Below are 12,879 nucleotides of genomic sequence, written 5' to 3'. Positions count from 1 at the left end.
AACAGCAGGAGTTCATGGAGACAGCGTTCAGTGGGGATGTGTTCTTTTATAATTGAGTTATTTTATGTGTAGTGTTTTGCCTATGGTATGTGCACCATGTGTACATATGGTGCCTCTGGGATCAGAAGAGTACACTCATCTGTTGGAACTGGAGTCATGCATGGTTATGAACCACCTTTGTGGGTGCTGGGAACCTAATTTTGGTCCTTTGGAAGAGCATCAAGTGCTCTTAACGTCTGAGCCATCTGTCCAGTGGGTAGTTTTAGCTTTGTACGAGCAGTATGGTGGGGATAGCATCACAGATGAAGATACTTTAGTGTCATGGGTGATACACTTAATGGTTAAGATAGGAAGACAAAATATACTGAGAAAAGAGGCAGCAATTTTTATCTTTATCTTACCAAAACTAAAACAGATGTGCATACCACAGAATTTCAGCAAAGATGAAATAAGTTTGGTGTGGGTTTTTTGTTGTTGTTGTTGTTTTCTAAAAAAAAAATCTCCACTTACTCTGTAGGGATGTCTGAGCACCTTTCATCCAAATACTCTGGGAAGAGCTGGTGGTCCCTGCATGCCTCTGCACTCAGAGCCATTATAGTTCAGTATAGGACACCCATGAGCTGGTTGTGCTAAGAACTGCTCCTGTGTGGTTATAGCAAGAAAAGGTGGTTTGAAAAGAAGGAATCTGGAAAGTGTGTTCTAACACCAGTGCAAATTATGTCAGAAGCTTTACTGATTTAATGAGACAGTTATTTCCTGGGTCTTCATACAGGGTTGGAGTCATTGCAATCCCCAGGCCAAGTCATCATATCACTGCAAAAGTAAGCTTCCTACTTCATTGGCAACACTGAGTGTTACCTGGAAGATATTTCTGTCTATGAGATGAGTTCAGTCAACACTGTAGTTTGATTGTCACGTGCTGTTGATTATCCTTTTCTGCAGATCATAACTCTACAAGCTCCAAACAGCTCAGTTGTAGTAAATGACCCAGCAGATGCATGGCGAGGAACTTAATGCTGCAGGCCAGACAATGTGCATCTATCTGATTGACATCTGTCTGGGCCATTCTCAAATCAAATGACTGTAGAAGGCCACTTAAAATACCCAATGAAAATAACCCAGAATAACATCAGTTCTCAGGGATGGGAAATGAAATCAGGTAATATTTGGTAAGCTCCTGAATCATTGTTAGCTTCCTCCTGTGCTAGCCTCTTCCATCTTCCGCATTCTACATGTGGTTCCAAGCTGGTGCCTGAATCAAGGCCTGAGCAACCCTTACATTCTCCTATTCAGGGCACCGCTACAGTGCCAATGGGCCTTGAACTAGTGGACACTGTTAGGGTCAGTCAAGTAAAACAAGAATAGCAACAAAGACTCCAAGGACAGACAAGACATAAAGGTCAACAACCGAGCATCATCTTGGCAGAGGCAAGAAAAATGCCACCTTTTCTCTTTCTTAAAACCATGTATTTTTACATGTAACAAGAAAGGAGAAGTTGGAACTAGTTGAGGCAAGAAAAGGAACCAGGGTAAGGTGCCCTTAGGAAGGCAGTAAGTGAAAGGAACAGACAAAAATGTAATGACACTCAGAGTATGATGTCATGGTAAACCACTGTTTGTGTGCTAACCTATGAAGAATAATCTCAACTCTTGAGCCAAGTGGAGCAACCATATACACAGTCAAGTTTGGGCCAGTTTCTTCTGGAAAATAGGTAGATTCTTCTTATTTGCCATTGGCAAAGCTCTCAGCCACATTTGAAAAATATATCATTCTACCATTTTCCCACAGTACTGTCTCTCTCATCCTGCTCCTGGACTGTTCCCATAACTGAGGGAGAAGTAATTTAATGAGCTAAATCCGGTGATTTTACAGGTGTATGTTTGGCATTCATTTTCCTTTCTGTTCACGTACCGGAGATTACTTCTTCCTCTCATAAAATAATTTATTCCATCATAACTTTTATTTTAATGGTCACCATATTTTTGAATACATTAGTCTAAGTGACTAAATCATCCGTCGTTCTGTTTTGGAGATTTTTGCTAATGTTTTAGTTCTTTGCCAAATAAATTAGTGTCGTGTTTGTTTCCAGGCAGACATAAGCTGGTGAAGCCTGATGTGTGTAAGTCCCTGAAGGAAAGGTTCATAGAGCATTTGAATTCCTGCAGGCTATAAATCCAGCCATATTACTCACATCTCTATCTTTTTGGAAACTGGAGTCTAGCAGAGGATACAAAAAACATAATGTTAAATCAACTGGAGACCCCCAAACAATTTCCCATGATGCCCTTCCTACACACACACACACACACACACACACACACACACACACACACACACACACACACACACACTACACTGCATCATTCCTAGTTCCTAGACTTTCTACCATGATGATTCAAGTTTATAATATAGCAGATGCTTTTAAATTTGCGTGGTGTGTGTGTGTGTGTGTGTGTGTGTGTGTGTGTGTGTGTGTGTGTATTTACATGCTTATGCCATGGCAAGACTGTAGAGGTCAGAGGGAAACTTGTGACAATTATTTCTCTCCTACTATGTGAGTCCTGGGGATTAAACTCAGGCTGTCAGGCTTGGCCACAGCCTTTACTCTCTAAGCCATGTTGTTTTTAATAATTGATGTGATTTCATGAAATTATTTCAGATTTTATTTACTGCTTTCAGAGTGATTTATCCATGACCTGGCAAAGCATTTAAGGAAATTGCTGCAGATTCAACTCATTGAATAATCCCTGCTTTGCAACTCACTGGCTTCTTCCAGATGAACACTTCTCAACATCAAACATTTCCAGCTAGAGGCAAGCAGTCAACCCTAAGAAGAACCTCAACCAGAATCTTGTCTCCTTTTGTGTTTCTGATCTCATGGAAGCTGCATTGCCATCTACCAAACTGCCCCAGCAGGAACCCAGAGGTCAGGAGGCCTATGCATCCTCAGGAAAGGAAGAGAAGCAACAGCGGCTGCCAGGCCTTAATTATTCTTGACATCTTAATTTCCTTGATCCATTTCCTTCTATCCACATTTGTGGCCATCATCTTATTCAGGAACCAATAATCTTTGAGGTTCTGTGTTATCCTTTTCGGTCCCACAATCTTTATGGTGTGGCCAGGACAACTGTTATGAAAATTGGAATCCGGACCCTCTGGTCTCTTATTCAATACCTTCTCATGCAGGATAAAATAAGCTTTGTGTTGAAAATCCTCTCACTCTTAGCTTTCCTTGTATCTGAGTCTCATTTCTTACTGTTTGCCTTCATTCAGTGTTCCAGTAAGAGGGATTCTTTATAATTCTCTAACATAACCACCCTCTTCTCTCTTTCCTCATCCAGCTTTTTTTCTCATGGGTTTTTCACTTTGTCTAGAGGCTTCCCATCGCAACCCTTTCCCCCTGCCCTTCATTTTGTCCTTGAAGACCCAGTGTGGGAATCATTTTCTCCAGGAGGTTTCTCTTGAAAGGTTTGTTAGGCTCATCTACAAAGAAATTCTCCATGCACCTTATGCTTACCATCATACCCTCAGCCCACCCACCATCTTAAGTCTCCCAGTAGACTGTGTAGAGCTTCAAGGCTCTAGGCTCCATGGAGTTTCTGCCATGATTCTATAGAGACAGAGTTACTTGATGATTTCTCTACTTTCCCCAGTATACCCTCTTTTTCCATTTCACACATTTATTGAAGTTTTGCTAGAGAAATCAATATTAGTGAGCAACCACCAGACATAAAAATCATAGATACATGACAGACACTGGAGTCCTGATAGCCAATGAGATAGTGCTCTGCACAGCTGATCAGTAGTCTTTCGTAGCCCATGGCTAGGGAGGGCATAGGCCGCAGGGGAAATCTATTTTTTTTTTTTTTTTGCCCAATTGTCCTGTTGTCAAATTGCCACATACATATTTATGTTTACACCTGTTGATCTGTGCTGCTCTCCACTGTGGTCAGAGAAGCTTCTCTTGCCTTGGGCAACAGCTAATGCAAGCCTCCTAACTGGTCCAAGTGTTGAGAAGTGACTGTGAGTGTTCAGTCATAAATTTGCCATCTACATCACACACACACACACACACACACACACACACACACACACACACACACACACACACACACACACCACTGCCCATGGAACATTCTGGAAGGTGAAAAAGCCAGATGATGTGGGGTAGTTCTGTAAAAGACTTCTGGATATGGTGTGGCCAATGCAATCACAAACTCACAGGGGTACAAGCCTTACATAAGACCAATCTAGTCAAATTTTCACAAAAGATGGGGGAGGGACTCATGAGGACCCACCCTTGACTGCGGAGCTATTGGCAGTTGATAGTTGTTGAGAAAGAGAGAGTCAGTTTTCTTTAGGGCTGTGGACTCTGGAAGGTCCCATGCTCTAGTAGATGCTCCCGTAATCATTCACGTGTAGGCAGGACTAATTGAACTCATTGCATTCACACACACACACACACACACACACACACACACACACACACACACACACACACACACACACACACACACACACACACAAGAAGAGGACAAGAGGTTGGTAGGGGGCATGTTTCAGGGATTCTGGGGAAGTTGTAGTATGGAAGGGAGAGGTGGATACAATCAAAATAGATTTTGTACTAAAAAATCTTTCTTAAAACCTGTGTTATTTCAAGAATTCAGAATTATGAATCACAGAACTTGCAGAGGGATGTGTTTTTGTGCATGATTTTGCTTCTTTAAGTACTGTGATTCAATCAAGCACAATGATTTTGCATATCATTTCAAAGTTAATACATTTTTAAGTTCATGTGGTGTTTTCCACCTATAATCCCAGTACCGATGAGGCTCAGGCTGGAGGCTGGCCACAAGTTTGAGGCCAACCTGAAACACAAAGTGAGCTGTAGATTCATCTGGGTGACAGGGCCTCTCCCTGTCACAAACAAGTGAACAAGCACCCCAAAGCGAAAACAGAACAAGAAAGCAATTTATGAATCATTAGAAGATCATTTTGAACCCTGCAGGTCATTCTCTGTTCATGTCAACCACTTTTCAAATGTATTATTGAGCTATATTATTGCTTACATCTATTGTTGTTTGTTATTTTCATATGTCATTAGGTTACCATGCACTCCAATATGCTGTGAAGCCTAACATTGGACTCATTCAACTTTCCTGTATGTCTTCCTTTTTTCCCCCTTGAGATCTTGTATCACTGGAAGTCATGTTAATTTTAGATGGTGATTGTCCATGAGTCCTGTGGTTTAGCCATTCACTCCACAAACACTGTTTAAATTCCTGCTATGTGCCATAGATCATAGATCTACTATGTGCCATAGTTCCTACTATGTGCCCGTAATCTTCATAGATATTTGTTTTTGCAGAAATGAGTAAAACAAAGGAAAATCTGTGGCTTCACAGATCACAACTTGTAATGGTCAAGCAACACCATATTAAAGGTGAATAAAATATATATAAAGCAAAGGATTAATATTATTTAATATAAAGAAGTGGAGATACATCTAATTTTAGAGATTAAAACCTCATTAGTCACACGATAGTATTTGGGAAAAAGCTAAAGTAATATTAGGCATAAGCAGTGAGGATGTCTGGGTGAAGAACTTCTGAAGAAGGAGAAATCCTGGAGACAAATCTTTGCAGAAGTTGGTTTGCCAGTGTGTGACAAGATTACAAATATTCAGCCATAAGAAATTAACCAGAGGAGGATAGAACACGAAGGTGAACTACTTTCATCACCAGATTGTCCATGTAGGCTTTATAAGTCATTTCGGACAATGCAGCTTATGTTGAATGAGGTGGAAGACAGTTCTTGGAGCAGAGGACCATGTTCTGATTCAAAGGAATTCAGGAATTCTGGCTGCTGTAATGACAGGTACTGAAGAGTGTGAGGCCCAAGCAGGATACTCAACTGTTGTTCAAATCTTAGATGGTCTTATAATAAAAAACCCAGAGTGACACATCAGGAAAAACCCAGAGCCAGACATCAGGGTGAAAACTGAAAGATCAGAGAAGCAGAGCAAGCCACAGCTACCACCTATTATCTCACCAATTCCATGAATCCTCTGACTGAAATCCTCTGAGACCTCACCTGAAATGGTCTCAGCTGAACTGTTTTAGTTCCCATTTCCTCACGCCGTATATACCTTTCTCCACCCTACAGTCACTTCCTGGGATTAAAGACAAGTGTGTTTCCCAGTACTGGGACTGAAGGTGTGTGCCACCACTGCCTGGCTCTGTTCCCAGTGTGGCTTTGAATTCACAAAGATCCAGACAAATCTCTGCCTCTTGAGTGATAGGATTAAGGGTGTGTGCCACCACTGTCTGGCCTCTATGTCTAATCTCGTGGCTGCCTCTGTCCTCTGACTCCAGGCAAGTTTATTAGGGTCCACAATGTATCTGCACAATCAACTAGAAGCCAATTGTGATACAAGTGGAAAATGATGATGGCTATGTTCTGGGTGGTAATTGTGGAGAGGTGTGATGCAGCTGAGGTAGAAGCACATCCTCTGGTTTGGGTGCATTCATTGGAGCTCTTTCATTCAAGCAAAGTAGACACACTTGTTTGGAAGCCCAGAAGAAGGGAAATTTAATATTTCTCACAAATTCACCTTTCAGTGGTGTAGTTAGATATGAGAGAACAGAAAGAGATTCATCTAGTCAATTAAATTTTTTCCAATTTTTCGAGACAGGGTTTCTCTGTGTAATTTTGGTACCTGTCTTGGATCTCCATCTGTTGTAGACCAGGCTGGCATTGAACTCACAAAAATCTGCCTGGCTCTGTTTCCTGAATGCTGGGATTAAAGGTATGTGCCACCATTGTCCGGCTTTCATGAAGTCAATTACTTTTAAGCACACCTACTGTATTCTGTAGGTCTTAATGGTCTTTGGTACAGTATAAGATTTGCTAGAGTATGCTCACATAATTTCCTCCAAATTTTGTTAATTTGGAGGCTTTTAAAAAATAATTATAGGAGGATTAAAGTGGTTCTGGCATTTGTCTTTGATCTTCACATAAACAAGTGAAGAAATTAACATCATGCATGTGATGACAAACTGCTAAATTCATTTCATGAAAATACTTTTATGTTCTCTTGAAAGACACTGGTAACAAAAGCTGTGGATTATAATAATTACAGCCATGTTCATCTAAATGGACTTTCTTTAAATATTCTGTTATGGGCTGGCAAGATGGCAAAGCAGGTTAAGGGACAATTGGGCAGCCTGAGTTCAAACTCACATTGTGGAACAGACTTCCACAAGTTGTTATCTGACCTCCACATGTGTATTTGGGACATGACATGTGCACATTCAGACATGCAAAAATTAATATACATGTATACCGATTCTAGTAGACACTACCATGTTGTTAAAAATTGTGGCTGTATTATGGTTGTGCTTGAATGAATGACAGTTCCTACAAGTAACTCACACCTTCATAAACCATCCACTTTCCAGTGTTCATTAGTGACATTCACTGTATTATAACTCAGTCTGCCTTCAGTGAATACTCCTCAGCATATTCCGAAAAGAAACACTACATTCTGAGTCTTAAATATGAATTTCACGCGATTTAGAACCAGGCAATGTATGCACATTAAGAACTCTATAAAATGGAAGCATGGAGAAAATGAAAACAGTTGCAAAGGTATTTATTGAGAAATAGTAAAGATGTACATATTTTTTTACAAGCTTTTAATATTAATTTACATTTCTTTAAATTATGTAGGCCCCAATAATCTATAACTTTACTAATACCTAACAGAAACCCTTGACTTTGACTGTGAGATCCCTAGAACACCACCATAATTAGGAGTCAAAATGCAACTTTGGCTCATGATGCTTATATTTGTGTTGAAAAGAAATACTAAATGCTGTATTTACTGAGAATGTAGGCTTGTCACAAGCAAGTAGGCTTCACAAAAAACTTCACAGTAAGGCATGCTGTTGAAGCTATTTCGATCTTCGCTCACCAGACAGTTAGTACCTATTTTTGTGCACAGACCATACAATCTTAAAATCTTATTTTCTAAACTCTGACTGAATTGGATTGACACATTTCTTCAGGGTTTTTATCATCTTATATGTATGCTATAATATTGTAGTCAGGTCAACTATTTTATTACTCAAGTGATAGGGTTTTGATATATTTAAGGTGCAATATAAGGCAGTTATTTTTTTCTAATATGATATCAAGCTTGAATATGTAATAGTCCAAACCCCATCTGAGTTGGAGGACAGTTTTCAAACTCATTTCCAACAAGGCATAAAAACAGAATGCAGGAACTACCTGTGGGGCTGGTTTTCTTTATTGCTGGTTGATTGATATGTTTTTGGTTTTGTTTTTTTCCAGAAAGAAAGAGCATTTTTCTGTCCTTAGGTGGGAAGAGAAGAATTGTAGTTTGAGCCTGCTCAAAGTCACATGACCATGTTGGGCCAATGGCTTTCTGACTGCCACCATTGCTGTGCTAGATAGATAATTTGTTTTCCTTCAACCCCACTTGTACATGTTGTACTGGCTGTCTCCCCTAGATGGATATTTGGGGGAGAGGGGGGGGGGGGTGGGGAAGATGTGTGAGAATTATCATGGAGGGTGCCAGCAGCCAGCCCATGGAGTCTTTCCCTAGTTGAGTCTGTCTGGCCCTCAAGTGGAGCAGTGTTAGAAGCTTTGTTAATCAGATTTCAAAAAAGAATTACAACTTTTGATGAAGGGCCACAAGTTTATCAATGAAATAAACTGGCTGTGTGCCAAAGTAACTTCATCTTAGTCATAGTAATAAATATTTAAGGTTAAGTGCACATATGAGTACTGGTAATAAAAAAATAGTCTTTAACCTCTTAACCATTTTTAAGCTGAAGACCAGCAGAAGTGTAAAATTTATTATTAATATTATTAGGATTAAAATATTTCAATCATAATTTGCCACTGTAGCATTATGGGAAAGGGTAGTCAAAAGCCACAACATTTAAAAAATAAGGATCATATAAGAAGTCCCTATCTTATGCAGAATTACCTCATTATCTTTCTACACTACACAGGGCCTTATCATTCTCTAAAGAAATATACCTCTCTAGAGTATTCATTGTGATGTTTGAGCAAAGAATTGGTCTTATTTAAGCTACAGAAGTCTCAGGTGATGACTTATCATGAACTAGCCTCAGATGAGGGGCACTGACTAACAGGGGGACTCTAGAGTCCATCTGATGCCGTTCAGAACATAGAGCTTCAGGTGCTTACACCATTAGAATATTTTACTTCTTGAAGTCTTAAATTTCTACAAGGCAAACCATGTCATAGCCAATGAGAGAATCTGTATCATGTTACTAACATGGGCTACACACCAACAAAACAAAAAGACATGCAGACACAATGATGACAGGCTCTCCCAGCAATGAATGCAGACATTGTTCAGCAACCATAGAAGAGGAAATCAATGTATTCCTGGCTGTAGATGGGGAGACCCTGAATTGATGTGTTCAAAGGAGAGCTAATCCCTTTTACTGTTGAGATCTGGTGATGTCATCAAGATCTAGCTTGTTTGATAATTAATTTATGATGATATTCTATAAAGATTTTTCACAGACTCAGTGTTTCTTCCCTATCTATTTGGTATGGTACTCACTATTGCAATGGCATGGGAGACAAATGTACTTTGTTGTATTTACTCAATGTGTATTTTGAGCCATATCCATAGCACATTCTAAAAATTACTTGAATGACACTTGCTAATGATTTGTACCCTAATATCTTTCTCTAAGTAATTTACACACACTCAGAATTTTAAGCTAAACTTCGGTAAATTAACGTGAATATGGCTCTTAGTTTTCTTCCAGGAAACTGTAAGAAAGGATACTTGAGACTTCAACATGTATTTCGCTTTCTAAATAAAGAACCCACTGTTTCCCAAACCTTTTGCTTATGAGCGGATGTTCAGCTAGTTGACTCTTACTGATTACAGGAATCATTCAAAACCCAAATAAAATGCAAGCCTTCTTGTATTATTACTGTTGGTTTCCCATTCTAACAAATCCTCAGTTTGTTGATGATTCAGTATGAAACTGATAGCTTGAATTTTCAATTTGGTCATGTGAAGAATTATTACAAAGGTTTTTGTTTGTTGTTTTTGTTTTTTGTTTGTTTGTTTTGTCTTTCATTATCTATAGAGACTTTAACCAAAGTTACATTGTAACACACAAACGCTGTCTTGTCTTTAAGGCACAACACATCAGTATGAACATTCTCTTTGCCAAACTTAAAAAAGAGACAATATTATATTCCCATTTCCCTGGCCCTCTCCCCGCCCCAACAAATAAAAGAAAAATTGCATCCACTTTCAGAGTCAGCTGCTAATAAAGTCACAGTAAATTATTTCCATCAATAATTTACACAAATTACAGGTCTAGATAGGACTGTCATTATACAGTCTGAGTGCATTCAGATTTTCTGGGCTAGGTAGGCTAAAAGTCAGATTCAAACCTCAGGGTTGAGAAGAGCTCCCATTTTGAGGAATGTTTTCGACCACCTTGTCAGAGGCAGAACAGGTGCTGTGGCTCGGGAGGGTTTGAGTTCTTTACTAAAGCTGTTAATTCCAGTTAGGACTCATTTGGTGTATGTCAGCAACCTCCACAGATTTTTTTTCAAACCATGAAAGTATTGTAAAGATAATAAGACCATAGAGTTTCCTTTCTGTAGCACTAATGTTTAATTCCATTCAGCAACCTGAAGTCTTCACTCTGGAGTTTTCATTCCACATATGATTTCATCCATTAAGACCATTTACATGTGTAGAAGAAGCCAGTGGCATTGGATCACACATAAAAATTCAGTGTACTTGAAATATAAAAAAAATGGATCCCCAGCTAGAGAATACAGTTACAAGTACTCTAATTCCAGTGCTTGATGTAGAGCCAAGAGGTCCGAGTGGCTTGATATCCTCCAGAAGGGCATGTTGTGCTGTGTGGTCGAAACAAGGGGAGAGGGGAAGAGGGGGAGGGTAGGAATGAAGAATGGAGACAGATCATAACCATAATCTCAAGGAGACAGCAGCACACATCAGGATGTAGTGTTCACCCAAATTCAAGGGAGGAAGATTAATGGAGGGAGAGTCACAGGTGGAGGTCTGGTAGTACCAATGTGGAATTTTCTAAGGAATCAAGAAATAGATCTGAACTGGACTTTAATGTACAACCGCCAATACTGAGTCTCCTACATGATTTAATCTCTACTCTGTAAACAGCATTACCAAGGTCAACATTGGGGAGAGAAAGATGGCCTAGAAATCCTGCGTGAATGAGGGACAAACTATCTATCAGCACGCTACTTTTAAAAGTTGATTTTTTGGTTAAAAATGAAATAAAATTACATTATGATCTTCCTAAACTCATAGGTCCTTGACAATTTGAGAGGGGAAAAAGAGTGAATTCCTACCTATGCAACAAACAATTTGGAGTTGGACTAAATGAGTATTAGAATTGATAATATTCATACTTGTCTAGGATAACTAATAACTTAAGCCAGTAGTTGGCTTGGTTTATTTCACTAGTTCAAGATTGAGAGGGAGAGGACCTAAACTTAGACTTTTAATGGGGACATACAACACTTGTGTGGAGAGAAAACAGATCGTATACTGGTTTGTAGTCTCTAGAGATGCACTATAGATGTGGCATTCAGGGTTTGCAGAGATTATTGGAAATAATATCTGCGGAGACCTCACTGGAAACAATACAATGAAAAATATACTGTAGTAAATTACAAAGTAATAGCATTATTGGTTCACTTGAACTTAAAACATCTTCTAGGACATATATAAATGGAATGTCGTCTGTATGCAGTGGAAATATATATGTTGAAAAAGATATGTTATGTTAACATGAAGCTGTATTGTAATCATTATTGCTACATAATTGTTTGCTGTTCAGTATGGGAGCCATCAACCACATGTGGTTATGAGTATTTAAAATATGTTTAGTCCAATTTAAAATACATTTTGAATTTCAAAACCAAGGCCAACACAGGAATATAGACATCACGTCAATAATTCTTATATAGGCTAAGTGTCGATATACAATATTTGGGATAGATTGAGACAATTAATAGATATTATTAAAGCTGACTCTACTTGTTTTTTCTCTTGAATGTGGCTTTTAGAAAATTTAAAATTTACATACACATCTCATGTTGTGTATCTTGAGAGGAGAGAACAGTTATCATTCTTATTGCTAAGATTTGACTTTCCCCCTGAAATTTCACAAACATAGGTTTTAGTTCATTAGAGCAAAAATTTTTGAGAAGTGTAACATTTTGTATTTCAGCTCAGATCTATTTGTAATAATGAAACAGTACTCAGTATGTCTGCACATGCGATTACTTCTACATTCAAAGAAAAGCATGCATTCTGGGTACCAGGGAAACCAGCCACCTATGTTTCCAAATAGAATCATAGCCTTCACCCATCACCCAAAATGTACCTACTTAAACAACCATTTGAAAATAGCATTCTATCCAAAATTTTGATCCATTTGGAGTCAAGCTATTTGCCCTTGAAACTGCAAAGCAGAGGGCATCTCCCTTACCTACCATTCCCAGTGTGGATCACTAGCATGGACTTGATAAATCTTAATTCTGAAAGGCACACATTGTTATTGGCTTGGAAACGTGAGCTTTATTAGTTCTAACCCAGAGATAAGTAAATTTTACATAGGCTAAAGACATACTTCTGTCTGTCTAAGGGTCTGTTTGCTATGTGTGATTTTGGTGCAAATATGAAAAATTAAAACCACAAACTCCTATAAAACAAACATCCATAAACTCCAGAGAAGATGGCAACTGTGTGTAAGATGTAAACACCTCAAGCAGCAGGCAGCAGGGCAGGTTGG

General features: G+C 39.0%; 1 protein-coding gene across 5 annotated transcripts in view; it reads right to left on the bottom strand.

The window, feature by feature from the left end:
* Positions 1 to 7,639: 7,639 nt before the first annotated feature.
* Eya4 (EYA transcriptional coactivator and phosphatase 4) overlaps positions 7,640 to 12,879 on the bottom strand; it is a 253,185-nt gene continuing 247,945 nt past the window's right edge. For 3 of the 5 annotated variants that reach the window (XM_036169270.1, XM_036169271.1, XM_036169269.1), the window contains exon 18: positions 7,683 to 10,957. In XM_036169270.1, the coding sequence (XP_036025163.1) occupies positions 10,877 to 10,957 (81 nt within the window). In that variant the 3' untranslated portion in view covers positions 7,683 to 10,876. Of the gene's footprint in view, positions 10,958 to 12,879 lie in introns of all 5 variants that reach the window. The other 2 variants (XM_036169267.1, XM_036169268.1) reach the window with 1 other exon arrangement.

The sequence above is a fragment of the Onychomys torridus genome, chromosome 19, assembly GCF_903995425.1.
Source record: "Onychomys torridus chromosome 19, mOncTor1.1, whole genome shotgun sequence".
NCBI lineage: Eukaryota > Metazoa > Chordata > Mammalia > Rodentia > Cricetidae > Onychomys > Onychomys torridus.
The sequence above is the reverse complement of the archived record's forward strand: the minus strand, read 5'-3'. Positions and strand labels throughout refer to the sequence as shown.